Source organism: Nothoprocta perdicaria, unplaced genomic scaffold (assembly GCF_003342845.1).
Source record: "Nothoprocta perdicaria isolate Ctin4 unplaced genomic scaffold, notPer1 scaffold_8, whole genome shotgun sequence".
NCBI classification, from domain to species: Eukaryota; Metazoa; Chordata; class Aves; order Tinamiformes; family Tinamidae; genus Nothoprocta; species Nothoprocta perdicaria.
In genome coordinates, this window is record NW_020456087.1 from 6,955,787 (window position 1) to 6,980,451 (window position 24,665).

Here is a 24,665-nt window from a genome sequence, read left to right on the forward strand (position 1 = left end):
GCGGGCGGCAGCGGAGCATGGAGCAGGGGCTCTCCGCCATCAGCCTCTACTGCGCGCCGCCCGCCGCCGCCCGCGCCATGGAGCCCGAGCAGGTGAGCGGCGCCGAGCGGCTCCGCGCGCACAAAGGAGCCTCGCGAATGGCGGCTCTGCCGCCGGCCGGCGCCGCGCTCGGCTCCCCGGCGCTGCCCGCCCTCGCTGCCCGCCCTCGGCCTCCCCTTTCCCTTCGCCTTTCCCTGGCCGAGCCGGGCGGCGAGCAGGCGGGGAGGACACGGCGGTGGAGCAGCCACGGGCGGCCGATCAGCAGCCGTTCCGGTTGGGCGGCCCCGCCACGGGCGAGCTCTGCGCGGTGCCACAAAGCGATGGCAAACTCCAAAGGGGCGTTGGGAATGGCCCGCGGAAAGGGAATGGCTGTGTAATGGAGAGCTGTGTAATGCAGAGCTGTGTAACGTAACGTGTAACGTAAAGCTCTGTAATATAGAGCTGWGTAACGTAAAGCTGTGGCGGGGTGGGTGGCAGAAAGCAAAGCRGAGGGGGCTTCCAGCTTTAGTAAGTGACAGCATAGAAACTGAAGCTAATATTTTTATAATATGAGGCTATACAGGTCTGAAGGCATCTTAAGGTTCATCTTTATGTGYTTGAGAGGGACAAGCCTGTGGAAGAGACAAGGTGGTGACCTGGCCAGAGATGTAGGCCAGGAAAGGAGGTTTGCGAGAGCTTTCTTAGAAAGAAAGTTAAAATCAGCAAGGCCTCAAGCACCAGGCGCTGTAATATTTTGGCTCTAAAGCGACCCTGTATGGAATGTGTTGGACAGGACATGTTTGCCACGTGCCTTTGGGTGCCACATTTTGGGTAGATCATGTTGGCGGTGTTGCATTAACTGGACTCTGCTTGGCTGTTGTTGATGTTGTGCRTGTAAAAATAAACCACAAATACCAGTGTAGACTAAAAACAGCATCCAGTTTTGTTGACTGTGCAATAACTAAAACAACAACGGACCTGATTTTTTTTTATTTAATAAGTAAAGACTCTGAATCAAGTTAGTAAAGGAAGCCATGAATTTGTTTGCACTCCTTGAATCAGAAGATTTGTAACTTTTATCTACTTACCTCCTTAAACTAATGCGTTTGCCTGAAAGTTGGTACCAGTATTAACTATGCTGGGTTTTTGGTATTAACTAGGGGTTTTTGGTATTAACTATGCTGGGTAGTATRAGTGAAGTACAGGAAGGATTGGAAAGCGTGCGGTTTCCACATTCRGGGAATTAAAGACTACTTTTAAACTTTCAATATTTTTTTTTCCTAAGTTAATTTTTCTCCTGAGTCAAGCTCATTTGATTTGGATGAGGCGAAGCCAGAAGAGCCGGTGCCTGCAGCGGAGCCCACTGCCTCGTGCTGCTCCCGCGGCGGTGCCCGTGGTGCTGGACGTTGGGAAGCGGCACTGCTCGGCACCGTGATGAGCACGGGAGATGGACCCACTGCGCGGGGCCAGGGGAGGCAGCTGGAGCATTTGTAAGCGCAGGTTCTGCRCCGCTCTTAGCTCCCAAAAACGCAGAACTGACGGCCAGCGCAAGTTGTCCAGCTTAGCTCGGCACTYGGGCTTTCGGAGCTGTGATGCTCCGCTGCTGCTCTGCTCGCCAGACTCGGTGGAGAAAGTAATCTAATGATATATTTTAGTGAGGCCCCGAGCCCGGCACGGCCGCTTGCYGCTCTCTGTGAGGAAGCGCCGAGCTGTGGGGCTGGGCCGTGGCGGTGCCGTCGGCAGCGCCGTGACTTGCAGTTTTTGGGCTGGGGGTGCCGGGCGCTGCCGCGGCCCTCGGAGCCCTTCCCGCGGGCGCAGCGCGGCTCTGCTCRGCGCGGAGCCCGGCGCCTTTGTGCGTTATGGGGCGTGTTGAAATGATGGAAAACCACCCGTTGCAGAAAACCTTGAGGGAACGTTAAATTCCTGCGGTGAGCACTGCCTGATTCCCACGTGCTTGTCTGTATGGAAGAAAAAGGTTTTGAAGCAGTTTTATGTATTTGTTGCGGTAWTATCTAAAAGCTCAACCGAGACAAAGGCCTCACTTTGATAGATGCAATACAAAYACTTTCTAAACCCCTCCAGGTTGTTAGCCTTAAGAATTAAGAATCACTGCTCAGACTTTGAGCTTGACCATGTATTTTTCCCCCCCCCCGACATTTGTGACTTGACACTGAGCAGCTGGAAAGGAAAACGAAAAATCCCCAAACAGCCGTTTCGCCTCTCCTTTACACCCGTGTCCTCCTTAGCCCCCAGTGGGTGCTGCTCTTTGCAAGCACAGGGCCACGGAGCCGGCTCYGGCGCGAGCCCACGGGGCAGATTCCTGGGAGCATTTTTGCAAAGTCTCGGCCTGGCTGTGGGTTGCTCTTCATTCAGTTCRGTTTTGTAACTGGCGGGCTCTGTTCAAACTCACAAGAGACAACTGTAAGCTACTAACTGCTCTATTAATTTCAGTAGATACTAATTCAGAAACCCACAATAATTTTAAATATTAAGACTTACTTTTTCATCAAAATTTGAAAAGAAAATTCTTGCTAAGAAACTGAGAGTTTTCTAAACAGAATATTAATACTTGTTATCCATAGTGAGGTGATGACAATTCTTTTTGTTTGTTTTCAGTGAGGAGATGTCGTTTTCAGGTATCCAAAGGCAAAAATCTTTCAGTAGTAATTTTCACCTGTTTGCTAATATCCATTTTATATCCTAAAGAATCTAAAATGTTTTAAATACCCCATGAAGTTTTTCGGGGCAGATTCTTTTCCAGTTTTGTTGCTTATCTTATAGAAGCTTGTAATTTTTATTTCTTTTTATTTTTTTTTTCACTACAGCAACTTGCAAATGGAGAAAGAGGCTTTGAGAATGTGGAGCTGGGTGTCATAGGAAAGAAGAAAAAAGTTCCACGGAGGGTCATTCACTTTGCAAGTGGAGAGACAATGGAAGAATACAGCACGGATGAAGAGGAAGATGAACAAGAGAAAAAAGACCTCTTGCCTCCAGTAGATCCTGTAAGTATTTTTAATTGATGGAATTGTTCCTCTTGGCTTCCTGGATAGCTAGAAGCGTTTAATACTTTAATTTTCATGTCATAGACCTGATCTAGTGCATTAAGCATTCCAAGTAATTTGATTGCCCCTAGGAGCAGAGAAATCTGTAGGAAGTGTTTCTGAGAAGTTCTGTCTTGGAGTCCTTCACTGGCACTAGCTCGTCCTGTTAATGTCAGTGGGACTACTTAGATGACTGCGCAGAAATGGATTTAATTTCTTCACACTACGAGTCCATTCCCTCCAGCCTTTCCCACTCTAATTGTATTTACTTGGTGTCTCMCTGATCCATACTACTGTTTAAATAAAAGAAAAGCCATTAGTTTTCTTAGATTTGGTGACGGGGAGAGTTGAACTTGTTGTTTAATGTTCGCATAGTAGCGTTTAGGAACAGAAGAAACAGATGACCTGCAAAAGTAGAGATACCCTCATGTGCTTCCTGATCCATCAGAAGCAGGTGTGAAAGGATCTCCTTGGTCTGTGCACGTTAAGTTTGTCACCTGCGTTTCAAACGGTCAGGACTTTGCTTGACCTGTGAATGAAGTCTCTGTTTGTTGATCCATGTTAAAGTGGAGTTTGGAACCATCCCTAGCAGTGGGTGTTGGAGCTATTAAAATACATTTCCCTTTGATTTTTCTGTGATTATAGGTAAAAATGGAGTATAAATGTCAGTGTAGTTCTGCTGGGGTGTCAGGGGGTATGTTCTGTGCTGCAGGGACATGCACAGCAAGGCATGCACAGAGATGTGCCCTGTGCTCTCTGCCAAAGGCCCTGCTGTTGGGGTGGCCTGGGCACCAGTGCTGGAGAAATGCTGCCTTTGGGCCTCAGTTCTCCTCTCTTGGGCCCTGTGCGTGTTTGTGGCTGTTTCCATCCCACGGGAGCAGGGCCTTGTTGCAGGGATTTTGTAGCAGCGTTTGCCTTCCTGCTCCTTCCCTCCCGCAGAAGGGCTGCAGGCTGYCCGGGTTCGCTTGGGGAACCCCTGGGAATCAGTGCTTGTTCTTCTCTAYAGATGAATTTAGCTTGAGAAAAAGTAGTGGGTTGTGGAAGGAGCTGTAGTAAAACCACGGGGATCCAGGACCAGGCTTCCTAGGAACTCACAAATGAGGCTTTTTCATTTGCTCTTGACCGGATTTATTACACTAGTATCACGTTTTTATTAGGCAGTTCATGTATACAAGGGAAAGTAGCAGCCTGAGATGAAGTAGAAAGGTGTCAATAGAAAAGTGAATATAAAGATTATGTTTATATTTGTTTTCCAATAACCTAAAGCATTGTTATTGAAAATAAATGTGTTAAGTCTTTGAACAATAAGTAGGTGTTAAGTTACCGTGCTGGTTTTAATTTATTTATTTATTCATGTTTCCTAATGATCTTCTCAAAGTACAAGAATTGAAAGAGTTGCTGAATACTGTGGTAACATTCAGGTGTCTTCAGAGTCAGACGAGCTGYACGCGAGGCGGGTCGTGTCTCATATCTAAGTCGGGGTAAGGAGAGCTGTTTGCAGCCAGCTGGGGGCCAGATCTGCCCTTCCCGCTGCATTTCACTGGATCACAGTTGGGAAGGCTCCGGAGAGCCCGTGTCAGCGCTGAGGCCGGAGAGCTCCTTGCTGCCCTACAAATGGATCCATAATTAAGGGACACGTCAGGCGTTGGTCACAGGCAGAAGTGCTCCGTGGTCGTTCTCCTSCTTTCCTCATAGGGATTTTTTTCCTGAATACCCGCAAGTGTGCTGTGTGGCACAGCTAAGATCTCTTTTTCCCCTTGCACTGTTGGTGAAATCCTTAATTTTTATTACATTTTTTAATAAAAGGATCCTCAAAACCAGAATAGTTCCTCATGGAGCCTGGCATGCCTTAGTGTACCCTGCTTTTTAACTTGGCAGAATAAACCTGGTTGGACCCAGGGCTGGAGTTTACCTTACGTGCTCTGCGCTTCAGGGGTCCCAGCCGAGCTGGTGAATGGAAGAAATGTTAGACCAAGCTGAGCCTTGATGCGTTAGCCAGCAGCTGCCTTAAAAACCTGCTCACTGTAGGATTTCTATAAAAGCAATTAAGTAGCCAGCCTGCCAAGACCAGCAGGTCTAGAAGTTGTTATCTCSGTTGGGATACAAAAAATAAGGGGGAAAAAAAAGTTGTAAATAGCAGCTGTTTCTGGTCCAATTTATTTTTAGAAAAAGCAGGCTTAATATTTCCAATAGAAACTTTTTATCATGAAATTTCAGAGCTCAGCTGGTATTGGCATCCTCACGTATCSTGAAAGAGCAGGAGGGAAACATTTTTCCATATTATGAAGAAACTTCTCCTTCAACAGCCCTGGTTTCCTAGTGCTTCAGAGTTAAGCACATRTGAGTGTCCATCCCATTGCGTTCGTTTTAATGCATGCAATGCATTAAATATGGAATATTTTTTTTCTCTGAATTTCTTTAGTTAGTAGCACCAAACCTTACATGAGTGATCTCCCTTGTCTCTTTGAGGCCTGTAAAAGCTTTAATTTTAACTCTGTCTTCTGTCCAAAGATCGCTAGTTGCTTACTGCGTGTGTATAAATCCCCCTTTGCTTCTGTCCACCAGGACCTGTATTAAGTACTAATTYATACCAGGACAGTATTAAGGACTAATTTTTCTTTCCCTGCCTGGACTGACATTTGTTACAAGTCTCTGCTGAATACGCTTAGCACGTGGGCAAGCAGSAGGTGGAGAGCAAGTCCTTGAAGAGCAACTGTAAGCAACGTAGCTGTGGATTATTACCTTAGAATTGGTTCTGAGAGCATTTCTGCCACAGAGCTCCAGAAGACATTTGATCTTGCCAACCTTTGGTGCTTGAAAAGATTGAAGCACATTCTGACGGGAAGATTATCTTGATATCCTGTAGTTRAAAGCAGCTTAACGTCTAATAGCACTGCTAGTTTTATGCCAGGTGAAGATTGTTAAACTTATTTTCTTTCAAGACTTTAGGGATGATGGAGACGGGGATGAGGGAGAGAAGTAGTCAGTGACCAAATAATAGATATTTATAATGTGCTACAAGGTTTTCTGGGGTAGAAGAGTGTTTCTGAGCTTGTTTTGACCGTTCCCTTAGGGGCTGCAGTTTTACATGGTGAGTTYGTTGAAGGATCTGTTGCAACAGTATCTGATGACCAACTCGGCATAAATTTAGCTCATTCAGCTTGTGCCTTGGCACGGTGAACAAGAGAGAGCGATCTGTTTGGTGGAACATGTTAGCCTGTCAGCTCTCCAATACAGGTCCTGTTTTTCCTACAGGAGGAGGTGATTCCTAGTCTCATTTTGCTGTTTTCTCTGAATGCCACCACCCCACACGTCAAACACCTGGATTTATTGGGAAGTTCAAAAGTTACTAGGGACTGAAACTTGTCAAAAATAAATACGGGTGTGGATTGGTCGCATGGAGGCGCACGGTGAGCTCGGAAGCTCCGGGGGAGCTGCTGTGCCTCCTGCGGGAGCCCCGTGCTGGGAAACCAGCGTGCTCTGCCGCCGAGTCTTAGCCCTGTTCGGTTCCGTRGGTGGTGGAACTCCTAGGAATTCCTACTTAAAAACACTGGAATGGCTTTTATAGGTAAATAGGCTTGGAGAGATCATACTGAGTTTCAGATTAATATTGTACATTAAAGAGTCTTTGGAAATTTCAAAACCATAAGCGGTAACTGTGAAATCTGCTTCCTAGCTGGTGTGTGTTTGGGGCAGTATTTCTCTAGCATCTTTCTCTCCTTGCAGTACGTCAGTGTCCCTTATTTCACGCTGCTGCACCTTATATCTGCTGAAGGAAGGTTCCTCAGTGTCCTTGCTTGGATTAGGAAGACTGAGCATTAAGACTTCCGTGGCAAAGGAGGTCAAAATACAGCACCTGTGTATTGGTTTTCACTGAACACGAATACCACCTGAAGCTGCTGGGGACGGCTGCTCTCGGCTTTGTGCCGCTCTCCGAGATGCTCTGCGTTGCTCTGTGTGTTGTGTGACATGGGCGAGGAAGGGTCACAGAAWCACAGGATGGTTGAGGTTGGAAGGGACCTCTAGGGATCATCCAGTCCAACCCCCTGCTCCAGCAGGGACACCCGGAGCATGTGGCACAGGGTGGCATCCAGGCGGGTTTGGAGACCTCCAGAGAAGGCGACTCCACAGCCTCCCTGGGCAGCCTGTGCCAGGGCTCTGGCACCCTCACAGGGAAGAAGTTCTTCCTCATGATAATCCATATTGCTTGTCAGATCCTTGGAAACAGATTCTTCCTCGTGGATCAYGATGAAGGTTTTTGTTTCACTTTGGTTTTGAATGAAGTCTTTATTGTTTTGTTTTCCCATCAGTCCCGCCTTGTGCCGGCYGTGCTGGTTCTGCTGGCAGCCTGCAGGGACCAGCTGCACCTGCAGCCTCTAGGTCTCGCCTAGACTGATTTCAAAGCAAAAATGGAGATTTTGGCGCTGCGGCAGCTGCCAAACAAGCCGTGTCACCCATCGTTTTTGAATCTGTGTTTGAGCATCTGCGTCGTTGTTCTTGTTACTTGCTGTGAACACAAAGCTCTACATCTTACTGCTGTTCTTGTTGTTTCAGACGACGCTTACGTGGGGACCTTACCTGTGGTTTCACATGCTGAGAGTTGCTACATCCACCTTATCAGGTATTGCTTTATTTACTTCCCAAGTCCACGTGCGAATGAACTTTGCTTGTCTTCCAGGCCGACTTTGCATCATCTCTGTGATCGGAGATGATCAGAGAGTTGGGACCAACTCTCCCAAGTCTGACTGAGCTTGCATTGCATCGGATGGAGATGCAGGCGTTTGCCTTAGATTCTTTTTTATCATTTCCATCAGGCGTCATTCAGTCATTGCCAGGTCCGTTGGGTGTGTACAAAGGTGGATAGTGGGCAGCCTCGGAGCCGGGGGGCCGGAASGCGGGAAGCRCCGCGGGAAGCGCCRYGGGAAGCGCCGCGGGGCCGCTCCACGCCGCTGCGCTCACCTGCCAGGGCGCTTTGTGCCCGGGTGTTCCCGTCTGCCCCTAATTTGCAGTTCAGTTCAAGACTTTAACTGACCCCAAAGCAAAGTAAAGCCAGATGCAGAGCTAAAGTTACTCGAATGCAAACGCCGGCACCACCTGGGTTTTCAGGCATACTTGCTTTCGTCCTGTGTGCATTTTAAATCGTAGCAGTTGCTGGAATATCACACAATCACAGGATGGTTGAGGTTGGAAGGGACCTCTGGAGATCATCTAGGCCAACCCCCTGCTCCAGCAGGGACACCTCGAGCACATGGCCACAACTCCATATAAATAGATTTTCATGGTAGATTTCTGTGTTTCGAGTGAAGTAGTGAGTGATACCTTTTAAAATAGAACTTGCTTAATAAGTTTCTCCTAGTCACTAAACACATATCAACCTCTCTTTCTTTTTAGTTTGTGATTTCCTTGGGGAGAAGATCGCCTCTGTTTTAGGGATAAGCACACCGAAATACCAGTACGCTATTGATGAGTATTACAGAATGAAAAAAGAGGTATGTGCCTGAGAAATCCTTCTCCTCCTTCTCTTTTTCTTCTACTCACCTTCCCTGTCATTTGAAAAAAAAATCGGAAGGGTAAACTGAGCATTGCCACCGTTTGCTCCATTTATCTCTCTACTTATCACTCCAGTGCTTTTGACTAAAAAACACCTATTTGGACATCAGTTATTTTATCTATATATAACATAGCCCAATCCTTAGTGAGTGTTTTCATCTTGGGATACTTCAACTTACAATGAACAAGAGCCTTCCCTAGCAGAATAAGTGTAAGGAAGGAACATTGATTTCAAATGAATAGTAGTTTGTGAAATCTCTCTCTCTTTTTTTTTTTTTTTTTTTGAAAGGAGGAAGAGGAGGAGCAGGAAAACAAAATGTCAGAGGAAGCAGAGAGACAGCACCAGGAGCAGCAGAGCAGGGCGCAGGCTGAAGCTCCTGTCCAGACAGACCAGCCCGAGGCAACATCATGCAGCTCATTTGTGAATTTAAACTTTGAAACTGAGGGAGACTGCCARCCTGTGGTGGAAAATAAGCAGGCTGGTGTTACTGTCCCTCCCTAAGCATAAAGCTCTGCATCGTACTGGACATAGGATGTGTCAGGTGTCACAATCTGGCTGTAAGAAGCAGGAAAAATAGATTTATACTCGTTCAGTGAAATAGAGTTTTCAGCATTCTTATTGACCAGGAGAGAGCCAGGAGCTGCGAGCTCGGCCGCCCGCCTCAGAAAGGCAGGGCTGTTCTGCCAATTGGCACTTCTGTTGAAAACTAAATAATTGTACTGCTAAGATTAGGTCTAAATTGGATGGAGCAGCCAATTGCAGCATAAGGCAAGTAAATACATCTCTGTTTGAAGGGCTGGGCGTAGCTGACACTTGCGATTGCAGACAGTGCTCTTCTCTGCTCCTAACCCCCTGTTTTTGCCCACTGTTTGCAGCTTGGCTCTCTGTGAATGGATTAATAGGAATCTTTCCCCTGTAACTCAACAAATCATCATTGTAACTTCCAGAGTCCCCTATTTATTGTCACTACTCTATGCATGTATTTTTGTTCTGTTGTTTGTCATAAGTTTTTAAGGTTAACTAGGCGTGAGGACCCACTGAAAGTCTTTATTGCTTTATTTAAATAAGAGGCTATAAACTCCCTTAAGAATTTACTAACTAGTACCAGAGATTCACAGTGCTCAGCTGTCCCTCCAGGGGTACGACTGAGAGCCCACCAATCTGAATGCTTCTTTACAGGCTCTGAATGGTCTTGGAAAGTCAATGGAGATCTACTGAATTATCCAAAGTTTACTAGGCCCTCTCTATGATACCAGCCTGTAACTGTGGAAAGGTGGGATTTGCCTAAAATCACCCGAGTCTACACACTTGCTTCTCGCTTATTTAATGTTGGATGCAGGTAGGGCATATGCTAGTGCAGCTGCATTTGCCCTGTAGTGCAGACTACATTTTAATAACTGCAAATSACAAAACTAAAGACTTTTTTTTTKAAAAAGGCCTTACCTTAATATTGGAAAGATACTAGATTTTCTTTTTGGAGAAGCAGAGTACAGGTACTTCCAGATCTCTTAGCCCCAAATACAGATTAAAAAGATTTTACTGCAGTAACTTTTATCCTACTTGTAGCCTGTATAAGGTAAATGATTTAGTTTTAAGATGATCAGTTTTCAGTGTTCCAGGCACAGGGAAGTAAATAACTTGTCCCATTCACTTTCAGTGCAGAAGACTTGCAGATAAATAAGCAAAAAACTAATGACCGTGTGAATCATTAAGTCTAAAATTTTAAATTAGCAAGCTTAAAACTCAAGCTCTGGTGAAGTCTCACGCTGGGTATCCTTGTATGTCCACGGCCCTGGGCCCTTGTGAGGAGGGGCTGCTCGGCTCTTCCGTCCTTGCCCCTTTCCCAGGGCAGTCTCCACCGGGTTGCGCAGCGGGATTGGGATGCGCAGTGGGATCGGCGCCTCGGGAGGTGCCGGGAAGGCTCTGCTCGTGCCGGTGCTGCCGGGAAGGCCCTGCTCGTGCCGGTGCTGCCGGGAAGGCCCTGCTCGTGCTGGTGCTGCCGCTGGCACGGCCGCTCTTCCCTTCCCTTGCTGTTGTGTTAAGGAGCACTCGCGCTGCCCGCGGCTTCAACCTCTCCGTACAAAACACTCTGTTCCTCACTGTGCCTTAACTGAATTCTCCTTTTATCTTTTTGCAAACTGTACGAAAGTGGTTACTTTAAATTTTTTCTGTAAATGCATTATTAACCGGTTATTTTATATTTAATATAATTTTTGAACTGGAAACTGACTGTGGCTTTTCCTTCGCGTTGCTGGGGCCTTTAGCTCTGTGTCTGTGTCCGGGAGTACRTGCCTCCTGGCCGCTGCCTTTCAAGCGACACGTCCAAGCACTGACACCCAAGGCCGAACCCTTCCCMTGTGGTTCCACACAGTGCTCGTAACTTGCCCAACTTGTTCAGCACCGGCTGAGCAAGGAGGGCACTAACAACCAGTGCAGGGCGGCAACCACTCCTGGCCTGCAACTCTTGCAGCATCATCTGATGGGTGAAACAGTTACAGGTGCGTGAAAAAGAGTGAAAAAAAGGCTGTTTTACTCCTTTTACTGCTGTTGCTCAGCTGTATAATTAAGTTAAATTACATGAAGTACTTGCATGGGAGGTTAAATTGTTGAAAGCCTTCATGCAGGCATTGAGATTAATTTTAACTAGGCCTAAAGCTCCGCTGTTTTATTTCCAGCAGGGAACTTCTTAAGTAAAAAATTACCAAATCAGCTCAATAGTTATTTACATGTCCTGTCTATTACAGGCATTTGCAGCTGGGCACATGCAGAAGGAAGAAGCTTAAACCTGCTAACCTGGGTTGTAAAGGCAAAGCCTTCAGCAGTCATTCAAGTCAGAACATCATCCAGTACTTAAATGATTCCAAAAATATTTATTTAAAACAAACAAGCAAATCCACAACAGGTCATTGTGGCCTCTTAAACAAGATTTGCTGTTTTGGCTTCAGAGATCAGTTCAGGAGTCCCTGCACACACAGGGCCTATATATTACATATTAGAGGGAGAGCAGGGCTGGCAGAAACGACGTGTTGGAGGCATTGACTCAGGTAAGGAGAGTTCCTGCCTCCCGGCACCGAGTTGAAGATGTGTCCGGTCACAGTCACGTATCATCCGCGTCGGCGGCGCTGTCCGTGTCGCTCGCCACAAGGACCTCTCTGTTCTCGTACGTCCAGAAGCCATTCAGGTCGATTAAAATGCTGGTAACAGTGTCTCCCTGGCTGCTATTGATTAAGTCTTGAAGGGAGATCTTGTAAGGATCCTTAGGCTTCACCATGTCAAAGATCTCATCCTATGAAAGCAAAGGCAAAATTAGAGAAAAGAGAAGGGGGAGAAAAGCCCCACACATGAATGAAGACTGGCTATTTTACACCAGAAACTGAATATTCTTTGGGTAAACAGAGCCAACCACAGCAATTTACAAAGAGCTGTTTAGAAAGTCCGCAATCTTCTTAGATACAGAGCCCAGTGACTTGCTAGGGATAGGAGCAGTGTCCTATGGTATTTTTAGTGGCACTTTGCAGTCAGCAGCTTTCCCCACCCAAATAATCCTGAATTACAGAATAGACACCCTAAATACATTTAAATGGAAGGCAAGGCAGTATAGATACTTTGCCTATTAAGTAAAAATCTATTAGTTTCCTTATTAAGTTTTCTTCCTAAGCAACTCCTGAAGAAACAGCCATTTTCAAACTTAGGAAAAGCTTGTCAGCTCACTTGTGCAAAACTTAGTATATCCCAACTTAGAATCTGCAGTATTATACACGTAAATGAGGAACTGCTCATTCAGACATTTCACAGCTCTGTTCAGGAAAACTAACCTTGACATCCTGAAAAGAAACCGGTTCTTGTCCGTGGATTTTCATTTGTTCCTGAATAGCCTAGGAACAAAGGAAGAGTTAGAGGCAGGCAGGGCTACCCCGACACCGTGTCCATCCGTACCTTGAACCGCAGCAAGGAGGAAGCGCGCGGCCTGCGACCAGCTCCTCAGTTCCGCAATGAAGGCGGGGGAGAAATATTCCCCAAATGAGTGATCCGCCTCCCGCTTCTTAGTCAATAGGATGACATTGAAACGTTCTTTAGGGCCACTATTAGGCACTCAGCGTGTGGGATTTGCAGGCACAGGGACATGAAGGTTTGCTAACACTCAAAGCTTAAGAGACAGGCTCAGACTGGAAGGCTTAGTTTTGCTAGGAAACACTAAGGACTGACCAGGGAGAACTAGAAGATAAAAGATGGATCAACAGACAAAGCAACGTGGCTGTTTCCACATCAAGATACTTGGAAAACACAACCTGCATCCTGGCTGGTCAGACAGTGTGAAACAATCCCCACCCCTGAGCACCTGCCTATGGAGGATTCCTTGTGTGTGCCTTAAGTGGACATTCCTGGACTGAAGTAAAATATTATTTGCTATTATTGCCTTTTCCGTGCGATACTATTTAAGCAGCTATATCACAAAGCCTATATCCCCCTGCAGAACACAACTAAGGCCAAAACCCCTTGTTTCACTAATACAAGCCTTGTCAGGACAGCATTATTAGCACAGGCCTGCTAAGTGCGCATACACCCACGTTTATGTTACAACAGAAGCAGTTATTCAAGGAGTCAACAGGAATTTTTCCTGACGCTGCGAGCGGCTCACGCAGCACATTCCTCTTCCAAGAACACTTGGCCAGTGCCGGGCCAAGCGCCGCTGTAGCCAGGGAGTCTGCAAAGGCAGAGGACACTGCTGGAAACGGCGGCTCGAAATGGCCCCGAGAGCGCAGCTCAGGCACCATGACCCTCTGAGGCCSATTTTCACATGAAGATACTAAAGTATTGTGACAACACTGAAACTTCTGGTTTTGTGAAGTATCAAACTGCAAATTAAAGCCCTTCATTAAGGGTTCTCAGAGGCAGTGACCGTTGGTAGGGCCTCCTCTTGCCAAGCAGGGGAATGGCGGACTGCAAAGCGGCAGGACAAGCACTTTCCGGGTYGCCCTAGGATCCTTGTTCCTCTCGCGTCCTGGCCCAACTCTTTCCCACCCAGTAAGTGGAGCACTGAAGTGAGCCTGCTCACACTCGTTACACAGCACAGCTCCCCGGCCACGGCGCCGCGTTAGTGACGGAGCTCGGAGACGGGACGGACGCCGAGCAGTGAGCGCGAGCCCGGCCCGGAGCCCTCGTGCTGCTCTGCAGGCTGAGGCGCCGAGCGCCTGGGAAGAGAGCGGGAGCAGGAGGGTCATTCCCTCAGCGGGGAGACCAGGGACGCTGCTGGCACGACCGGGGGACCAGCAGCAAAGGGACACGACCGCTGCAGGAAGGGAAGCGCAGGGAGCTCTCCACGAGGAGCGAGTGGCCACCAGAGACTGCGCATTCTCCCTCTGGGAGCTCACCCAGGACACTGCCCTGAGCGGCCCGACCTGTCCCGAGACTGGCCCTGCATGGAGCTCCTGGCGGAAGCGGGAACCTCCCAGCGCTCCTACGTGAGCCCATTATTCCAAGCTRCTCAAGGGAGGGAAGTGGAAGAGGAGGAAAAGGCAAGGTTATAAATACCCTTTTCCATTCCAGACAAGGTCTTCCAGATTTTTTTTTTAAATCCCATTTTTACAAAATGATAGAGCTGCAGTTATTAGCAACAAAATTCAGGCTGGAGACCTATTGTGATATAGAAATCAAGGACTCTGGGTTGTGCCTTTGAGCAGGCAGGAATGCTGTACGTAGAGCTGAACCAAACATACAGTTGCTTTTCATGCCTATAGTGCGGGGGCTAAACACAATAACGCTGTTTGTTCTTAAACATAGAGCACAAAGACCTACACACACAGGACTCGAGTGCTTGTCCCTGCATCTAAATAAATACCACTGAAGGGGGACCTTGAACAGCAAAAAATGCATTACTTTCAACTCAGTCTAAAATAGCCTCCTTTTCTCCCCCCAAAATTATTATTATTTTTTAAACCACATGACATTTCCCTATCCAAGTTCTCCCCAGCCCGTGACATTTGAGGTATTAATTCAATATAAATCAATAAGGAGAGAACACATGTATGGAAGCAATGGATAAAAAAACTAGAGTAAGAAAAACACAGGCAGGTAACATCCCGCAGGCCATCACTGCACCGCAGTACTTTCATTTCTTATATTGCAATTTAGCATCACAGTGGAAACTAAAAGCTTGGGCAACAACCAATTAGAATCATCACAAGAGATTTTAATAGGTAGTTGTCAGGCAATTTCAGGACAATTTCTCTCTTTTTTTTTTTTAATCAATAGAAAATATTTTTTCCTAAATGAAACCAAACCAGTTAATTTCAACTGCACATAAAATGCTGAAAATACATTTTGAATTCTTTCCAAGTTTTTGAGTGTGTTTTTAAAAATATTTTAAATCTTCTAAGAAGCAGTCACTAGCCTCCCAGTAGGTATCAGTAATTTAAAGTGATTCCCTGCAGATCTGTATGCAGAAGCACACAGGCTGTAACACCATAACCACAGAAAATGGCCTACCTGTATAAAGAGACTTACCCTAAAGAAGTAATTAAGGGAAAAGACATTCAGGTATCCTTTGTTCTCTATATCAAGCAGTTTGAAAATATATTGCAGAGCTGCAGGCTCCTTTCTGTTTTCTAATGCAAGCACAAAGTCCAGGTAGGTCTTATAGTCCTAAAAGTAGACACAATCATGTTTATTACAGTCTTCCTTCTAAATTGATTGTGCAAGCAGGAACATTATAATTGGCAGCTATTTCATTGTAGGGGAGCAGCTGGTTTTCTGAAAAAGACAACAGGAAACAGCAAATGGCTGCAGYCACTGACGGGAACAGAGAAGTTTGTCTCCAGGGACTGCTGAGGACATCGAGCAGGCTCARGGAAGGGATTATGCCCCTCTATTCCCACTCCATTTTAGAGGCAAATTAGGATTCCAAGCAGAAATCCACATTTAATGGCTATATATATATATATACACACACACACACATTTTTTTTTAAACAATGCTTGCTAATTACATCCTTCAACTGCTTAGCATACCCARTAAGTGAAAGAAAGCTAATACAAAATTTCCATTACAGCAAATCATAAATGTACAGTATTAGTAAGCTTAYTGTTACCTAAGAGTGAACTATATGGCCAACTAAAGTGGCTACTCCTTAGACCAGAGATGCTAATTTGGCCAATCACAYACTCATCTGTGACATTTAACATAAATCCTATGGTCCTATATATCCAATCACCTTAACCAGCAGATGCCTGTGCTGCCATTTGGAGAAGGGGGCAGAGAGGAAGCTCGGGAAGCTGGAACGAGAGAAGCGCAGGGCCTAGGGGGGCCTGGACAGCCCCAGGCCCCAGCACAGCCCGGGCGGCTGCAGCTGGACAGCAATTCTGCAGGGAAGGCCGGGGGAGCCGTGGGACCGAGCGGCTCCAGGGCAGCCCGGGACGTGCCCTGGCAGCAGGGGCAGTGGCGCAAGGGCAAGGGCTCCACGTGCAGGGCTGCTCGACACATGTGGCTGCTGGGCACGGAGGCAGTGGTGCCCTGCAGCAGGGCCAGCAAGGTGAGCACGGGAGCTGGGAGCAACGAGGGGGCTGCTCTAAGAAGAGGCCCCTTGGAAAGAGGTCGTTCTTGAGCAGAGACACCCGAGGGAAGCTGCAAAGAAGACAGAGACAGACTCTTCTTAGTGGTGCCCAGCAAGAGAACAAGAGGCACCAAGCTGAAATGAAGTAAATTCCATTTAAACTTAAGAAAATGTGTTTTTACTGTGGGGGTGTTTGCACACTGACACAGGCTGACCAGAGAGGGGGAAATAGTTGAAACACAGCTGGGCAAGGCCATCTGAACATCCTGTTCTTTTTGTGCCTGCTTTCAGCACTGGGACTGAGTTAGATGATCTCCAGAGGTCCCTTCCAAACTCTGTAATTACGTGACTCTATGGAACAGGGCTAACACAAGCAACRCAGAAGCACCGTGCAGTGAATTTGTCATTCAGTCCTTTGAGGGGCAAGTCACATGAATGCAGATTTTGAAAGAACTGACAGAYTAAGGAGAGCTTTCAAAAAAAAGAGTATGAGTTTTGATTTTAGCTCTAATTTCACATTAGACTTCCCATTGTTTACAGCCATAGATAAATGGCTGTTAATACACTTCAATAAAATTATCACTGTCTTCACAACAATACACAGGTTGGCTAACTGTTGGCTTAATCTTAAGAGGTGCCACTTCTGCTCTGCTGCCAGGCACACAGATAGGGAGAAATAAAAATCACTTTATATCCAGCTATTATTTATTTTAAAGATACTCATTAGGAGACATTCTCCACAGCAATAAGCACATGCTTTTAAATTGGGAACAGAACAAATAAATGTGATTACCATTTCTCCATCGTAAGTTAAGCACTCCTGGAAGACACGATCCAGGAATATGTTGGTGAGAGTCCCTGTGCCATAGCGGGACAACTCTTCCTTGCTGAGCATGCCGTTGTGATCTTTATCAAGGTTCAAGTACTGGCCTGCAGCGGGGATAAAGAGGCCAAAACATAACTCCTACATCAGCAAAGAACTGTTCAACAGGAGGAAAATGTTTAGCATATATTTAACTGCACTAACTTCATGATTTAGATTATTAAGTGAGAATATTCTAGATCCATAAAAATATTCAAACAACATAAAGGAGCACAGAACACAGCAGAGAACAGAGTTCCTGCAATGAGGTGCTAACAACCTTACTCAAAGATGTCAAGGTGTCAAAACAAAAAGGCTCAAAAATGCAGGCTGAGTACCCAACGGAGGAGATAAGTGTTGACTTTAAAGGAAAAGCTGGCATCTTCAGCAGATATTTGCTCTAAAAAAAGAGCCTTGCTGTAAAAAAGAGCCAAAGGTGATGCAAAAGCACCAAAAGAGTAATCAAAAAGGCAAAAATGAAGAAGGTAAAAGGAAGAAGGCAAAGAACACAACATGACAGAAAACMGAGGGTAATAAAACAAGGACTATAAAAGACAGTCAGGAAGATGGGCTGAAGGCATAACTAAAGAAGCTGAAAAGACAAGGTACCAGTGGGACTTAAATAGCAGGAAAAGTACTGCTAAGTATGTGATTACATCATACAAAGTAGAAAAAAAAATATTCACCTACAAAGGAACCTACCATAAACTCTTAATGCAGAAGGAGCAGAAAACCAGTTTGTTTCTTGACTTTCTTTAGAAAGTTCTTCATCCCTTAACTAAGTGAAACAGAAAGGTTAGAACTCAGAAAGGGGAAACYAAAATACTGTAGGAATGTTACAAGATCTTACCTCCAACAAGTCATCTAGGAAGCTGCAAGCTAGAATATCCTGTATCTTTATCTTCCCTATAAGAAGGAAAAAAAAATGCATTATATCAATCAGCCAGCAATTACAACCACCTGCATGTCCTCACTTAGGAGGTTATACTTAACAAAGTGGCACCCTGAGCAGGGGTGCTTCTCTGTTCACCAATTTGTCATGTCAAAGGTAATGTTGTCATTTGAAAGATAAAATAAAAACGTCTTTTAAATGACTCAAAAACAAAACAAGTCTGATACTGGTAGAAAAGGAGTAAAAGAAATGAGTGTTCAACTGCAACTTGGAATATAAAATAAATGCCAAGACGACATATGCTTAAAACGCCTTAGACTAACAATATCTCTTAGGCGATGTGATTTTTTTAAAAACATCTTCAGAAACTACAGACCTGACAAAGCTCAACTGGCAGAATGAACTGCTGCTGCTGTGCAGAAACCTGCTGTGCAAACTGTCAGGAGAAACRACGACGGTGTAAATTCTCACATACCCTCTCTACATGCAACCTCTGCCAGATTGTATTGCCCACACAGCCCTGACATCTCCAGTCAGCACWGCTACATCTGGAAAAGGCTTGTCCTTTGTGACTGCTCTGAATAAAGTGCAGGGGAAAAAAGCACACCATTGCCCAGAGAGCTCAATCTGTAGCAACAGAACTAGCTGTCATAACTGAAAACCTTTTCTCACGAGCATATATGGCGTGAACAAACACAACCACACGAGAAGCGCCTTGCACCAAGCCTGTTGCACAGCTCTGCTGATGTTCTGCCAAGCATTTCCCAGTTGGTAGCTCTTAACACACAGTTTTCTCTGCATTATCTTCAGACATCACCTTATTTGCTGACTGCAGTGAGATAACTCTCTAGTACCCCACTTCAGGGATATTTCACTAACAGTCACTAGTCGCACAAATTATGAGACCCACATAGAGACTCATGGTCTGTAGTGCAGATTAATCTTCAARTATAAAATTGCTGAAATGAAGCCTATAAAGACTATGTGTCACTTTGAAAGTACAAATAGCTTCAGTGCAATCATTTTTAGAGATGTTTAAAAGCATGGGCCTACCTGTTCTGAGAGGATCTAGAAAGAAGAAGAATTTTCTAACTGCTGTGCAGACATAGAAGGAGTAAAAAGACTTTTCTAAACCATCGAGCTGTGGCAAAGTAGGTATAAGTTCCAAAATATAGTTTTCTAAATCCTGTAAAATTAAGAACACACGCACAGAAACTTGAAGCATAGCTATGGTCTAAACTGCATTCTTTAGACTCTGCTCTGACTTTCAAGCACTACGTTAATAAAACTAATGCATAACTCATAAATGGATTATCTTACAGTTGAATATTCCTTAATARACCTTTTAAATTGAGTCTTCTTAGTTATTGCTTAATACTAACTTCTGTTATAACAGGAAAACAGTTTATTCCTACAAGCCCTGCTCTGGTCAAGATTTTTCTAACTTTTACTCCACTCTACCAAATCTATCAAAATGTTAACCATATGAAGACTTGCTTGTTATATCTTTTTCAAAGATTCAGGATCTCATTTCAGGAGATTCACCTGTGTACTGCTAAGGCTAGCAGCAGCCTTCCCAACAAATCTCTAATACAGAGGGACTGCTGTTCATCAAAACAAATTTGCTCTCCCAAATCTAGATTATGATTTGTCTTTATGGTGCAAAATCAAAATGGAATTGGAGCCCTTCTGATATTTCATCACCTGAAGACAGACATTAAATTCATCAAGGATTAAATACTTACYGATTCTCTGAGGTAGCCCTGTCCTGCCACATCATATAAACTGAGACCTATTCTTGTCTGATGAAGCCACACTGTAAATAAATACATAAATAAAATTCTAGATATTAAGTACATCCTTATATTTCTTGATATTTCTAAAACTTAAACAGAGCAAATACAAGTAGCAAAACATCTTAAAAACACAATTTACCTTCTGAATAACAACATGGGAACAACAACCAGTCATGAGAAATCCTAAGGGCCACATTCTATGTGGTGCATTTAATCATACGGATTTGCTCTCCCACACCAAACTAGACAGATGTGTAGCAACAAGTTTTCATTGCATTTGAGCCAAGTCTGTGATGTGGTAGTCAGGCTGCTTGTCACAGATTGCTTCAGCACAGCCTGCACAGCCCTGCAGGGGCACTCAAGAGTCCTGACCTCCCTTCCAAGTTACAGTAGCGGAATTGAAACAGAATAAGGATCCACTTTTGTACTAGGAATGTGCAGTAATCAGGCAGCACAAAGCTATAAAATACAGATAACATTCTGCAAAAGAAAGAAAAGGACTCAAATCTGGCAAATAAAAGCCCTAGATCCTGGATATTCTGATCCCAGTGCTTAGGGTCACATCACTGGCCACATAGCAACTCTGCTCTGTTTTGATCTTTGCAATACTACTGGCATAAAGGAAACTATGTGGGTGTGTATGTGTATATAAATACATATACATGTATACACACAGAGTAGATATACATATGCACACTCATACAGTACATACATATATACACACACACATATTTATAAAATATTTTATGTGATAAACAGATCAAGGAGATCTCTTGCTAACAGGAGAGGCTTATTTCAGATGGGACTCAACTTACTTGAAATAATCAAGAAAACAAACCAAAAACAAACAAACAAAAAACCAAACCCTCAAACCTACAGGAAAACATTACTAGCAATGAAGGGCTAGATCTCACTGCTCTTGAAGAGACCAGCAAATAATCACCAAGCTTAAAACAGCCTTGAAAATCAAACAACACTTTACACAGTTTTACACACATCAACTAACCTTTTCGCATGACATAATTGAAAAACTGCATGATAGATATCCTCCCATAAGGATCATTGTGCAGTAATTTAGCAAAGATCTTTGCTGTGAAGAATTGCCTGTAAAACACAAACAACTAATTCTAGGCATCTGTACTGACATACCCAGGTATAGTATTCAAAAGCTACAGTTTAAAATACAGTTTTAATGAGAGAGGAAGCATTCAGTATCTTCAAAGAGGTTAATTTGCAACACTACAGCCAGCAAGCGTTGTATGAATTTTTGGAAAGTTTACACTTAAGATCCTACCAAGAAACGATAGTAAACTCAGTGTGCTCATCATGCACAGGAGATGGCCTTCAGTGACCCAGGAGTGCTGAGATGTTTTCTTCAATTTAATTGCACTTTAGTACAAATATTTCGCACCTTTCAGTCTTCCACAATGATAAATGCATAGACAAGACCAAAAGTGCTAGCAACAAATCTGCTTTTGCCCAAAACTCATTTAAAGTAGTTTCCAATAGCAGAGCACAGGACTATTCATCATATGATACACACAGAAGAAGCAGAACTGTATCCATCTGAAGTTAGTATGTCAGGGAGAATAGGTTTCCTGGCTACCCATTATCATGAAAATGCCCATGATCACTGGAGTTATTCTTCAAAAAGCTGTGACACCCCATTTTACAGACATCTCTCTCAGAAGTCCCCATAACGATATAGGACAATACACCTTGGCAAGGATGCAAAGCAAGAAGTTTACCAGTAACTTTATGAATATTTTATCTCTGGCCATCAATCTGCTTCTACCTACCTTAATAATCACTTTAATAATAAACTTTAATAATAATAAGCTATGGCACCACTTAGATTTAGCCAGAATGAGCTCAGACAAGCCAGGAAAGCCTTACTTGCATTTAGGTCCGGCTTTTTCACCAACTTTCAAGAAGTTTTCATAGTTGATCATTGCTTCTTCTCCAATCATAGGTGAAGTCTGATGTTTGTCCAGGAGAAACCAGAGATTCTTGAAAGGCATTTATATTTGGTTAGCAAAGTATCTCTCTCTAGATGTCAATGTGTTTAAGACAGTTTGTATAARAACACAAGGTTTTTACTGCATGGCTATTTCAGGTAATCAGCACACTACTGCTCCAAGCTGGGGCTATAAACTCCCCTATRTGTTACTGGGATTTCTACGGCCACGTGCTGTTGTCTTAGCATTGCAGCAAACTCAACTATCTCTGGAGCTTCTCTCAATGACATGGAAACGGAACCTATTTCTTCTTCTGGACCACTAGGGGAAATCACTGGAATAAACTTGAAGATTCAAAGGTATTGATTTAGACCTCATGCACACCACAGCACCCACATTTTACACTTAGGTTACCAGCTTAAGACTACACAGCACCTAGACTTTAGCTGGTACCTCACAACAAGCCAACCTGTCCAGCCACAAAGAACCTTACAAAATGCACAAGAAGAATATGTAGATAAATGATAAATGATGACAGATGAAGATAAATGATAAGATGATAAATCCCTGCAGACAAAGGAATTCTATCAAAAACCATTCAAAATACACAGAAAATATTTTCTTACCTGAAGCTCTTCATTATCCAGCAGTTCTCTACTTTTTCTTTGCAGAAAGACTGCTCTAGATTCTTCTCTTAATTTCTGAAGCAAGACTTCATCTTCAGCTGGCAGCTAGAAACATTGTGGCAGGTTAATTATCTGTACAGGAGTGGCACTCAGAAACTACAGAGCTAGCAAGTACTCTCAATTAGACCTGATCTTCAGCTCTTGTTCCATTCCATAGAAAATACTGACACACCTCGCAGAAGGCTGTGAACTATCTGCTTCTTTTAGACAGCCAAATATCACTTGCATGCTGTCTCAGATTATTTTAATATTTAAAGAGATACTTAAAGCAGGACACCTTTGACATGAGAAGCTGACCAAAAGCTACCGCACACCAGGTAACCCAAGCAATAAGCTCTTTCCCAGAGTCGCAGCACGGGAGGCATCTCACGTAGAAGGCATTTACTAATATGCTCTAAATGAGGAGGCAGAGGGGCAGCTTCTGCTCTGTAGTAGACCTGAATCTTAAAGATGAGATCGCCTATAGCTGAGATCAATGAGATGTGATAAACAAGAGAGATGGCAGGATGCTCAGCAGGAAGTTCTGCTAATGTTTACACGAGAAGCCATACAGCATGAGCAGCATTTGAACGGTTGTACGTGTACTCAACAACTGAAACAAAGTTTGGGAATTTCATTGACAGAAACTCGGGTTCCTAAGGAATATCCTGCACAGTTACACAGCAGCTGAGCAGCACGTGCTGACAAGTGCTAACAATACCAAAATCTCACTCAACAACCAAGCCTACTTCCTTATTAAAAGCAGTGTTAGCGAGCTATTTCATGGCATTTCATTGGAGGTATTGCAATTAATTACTTGAAACCCCTGAAACYCACAACTGTAGATCATGGTTTAGCAACCCACAGCATATGCTTAGTAACACACATTTTTCAGATCTTAATCTGCTTACAGTTTTGGAGCTGAAATGCCCCTTTAAGAATGCACTATGATTTATTTTATCCATGCAGTAACCATGAATACTATCCATGTGGAATAGTCTCTGGCTTAAGAATAGTTGGATATCTCACTTACCCTATAGTAAAACCGTGGTATGTTCATATAAGACGTATCGCCACTTTTTCTTCCACCTTTCCATTCCATGTAGTATTTTGTAAATAATTCCATTTCCTCATCTTTCAGCTCCTGTTCACTCTTTTTGGCTGATTAATACAGAAAATAATTTTTATACTGCACTCCAAATATATAGCATTTGAATAACAAAAAAACTTTTGGGAAAAAAAAAATGACCTCAAGTTTTATACGACCATGCTTTTTAATAACACACTTATTATGAGGAATCCAGATRCAAGTAGATGAAGCACATGCCTACAACCTAAACACATGCACTTAAAATATTATATACCTGTTCTACCAAGGATCTATAAAGTACCTCTTCCAGCAACTGCACATCCCTGATGCCACACGGTTGTGTGGTTGGGATGGTTATGACTAACAAAGCAGGCACATTTTTTCTTTTTGAAGTTTTTCATTAGTTTTAAGAACTTTCTCCAAGTAGCCAGAGCACATCACTTGTTGGCCTTGCAGGTGTGTGACCACACTGTTAAGGTCAGATGTCCCTTTGGACATTCCCTTAAGAATCCGGAGCCCCCAGCCAGCAGATGCAGCCGAGGTGAATGCTGCAGACAAACCAGCCTTGCCAAGCTCAAGTTCTGCATGACCACACAGGTTTGCCAGTGTCCTCGGCCTTGCTAATGCTAATCTCTACGGTAAAGGCTCACGCGCATTTCCCTACGGAAGCCGGGGATTGGTAACGGATTTGTAACCCCAAGCGCGGGGTCTGTGACGGTCGGGATGAGCGCCATTCCCGCCAGCGGYACCGCAGGCCGCTGAGGGGCCCGGGCAGGACTCATAGACGAGCCCGGCGGCGGCCGTTGAGGGGAGAGAGGTGGCCATTACCGGGGAGGGGGGGGGTGGCCGTTACGAGGGGGGTGGCCGTTACGCGGGGGTGGCCGTTACCCGTCGGGAGGGGCAGCGAGGGGCGTGGCTCCGCGAGGCCCCGCCCCTGCCGCGCCCCGGCGCCGCGCACACGCGCCCCTCCCCACCCGCCTGCTCTCCCGTCCTCCCTCCTTCCCTGCCCGGCCCGGCCCGGCCCGGCCCGCCCCATCGCTCACGGGCGCTGCGGGCGGCCAGGCGGCCGCGGAGGCTCCGCTTCCAGTCCATGCCCGCCGCGCGCCGGGGCCACGTGACCGGCACGGCCCCGTAGCGGGCAAGGCCACATGACCCCGGCGGGCGGCCCGCCCCTCCCCTCCGCGCACGCGCGCTGCGCCGCTACGGCCACGTGACCAGCAGAGGCGCCGTGCCCATAACCGAG

General features: G+C 45.1%; 2 protein-coding genes across 2 annotated transcripts; one reads left to right on the forward strand and one right to left on the reverse strand.

Moving 5' to 3' along the window:
• Positions 1-17: 17 nt before the first annotated feature.
• FAM177A1 (family with sequence similarity 177 member A1) lies at positions 18-10,460 on the forward strand. The gene is made up of 5 exons (XM_026051724.1): positions 18-92; positions 2,844-3,020; positions 7,614-7,680; positions 8,451-8,548; positions 8,899-10,460. The coding sequence occupies exons 1-5, from the start codon at positions 18-20 to the stop codon at positions 9,109-9,111; spliced, it is 630 nt and encodes a 209-aa protein (XP_025907509.1). The 3' UTR covers positions 9,112-10,460.
• A 1,117-nt stretch (positions 10,461-11,577) lies between these two features.
• PPP2R3C (protein phosphatase 2 regulatory subunit B''gamma) lies at positions 11,578-24,523 on the reverse strand. The gene is made up of 13 exons (XM_026051835.1): positions 24,466-24,523; positions 23,366-23,493; positions 22,294-22,398; positions 21,606-21,718; positions 20,716-20,813; positions 19,659-19,729; positions 18,967-19,099; positions 17,872-17,927; positions 17,724-17,799; positions 16,953-17,089; positions 15,115-15,252; positions 12,426-12,485; positions 11,578-11,896 (listed from the first exon to the last, which is right to left on the reverse strand). Exons 1-13 carry the CDS (start codon positions 24,512-24,514, stop codon positions 11,708-11,710), a joined length of 1,353 nt encoding a protein of 450 aa, XP_025907620.1. The 5' UTR covers positions 24,515-24,523; the 3' UTR covers positions 11,578-11,707.
• Between the last annotated feature and the right edge of the window lie 142 nt (positions 24,524-24,665).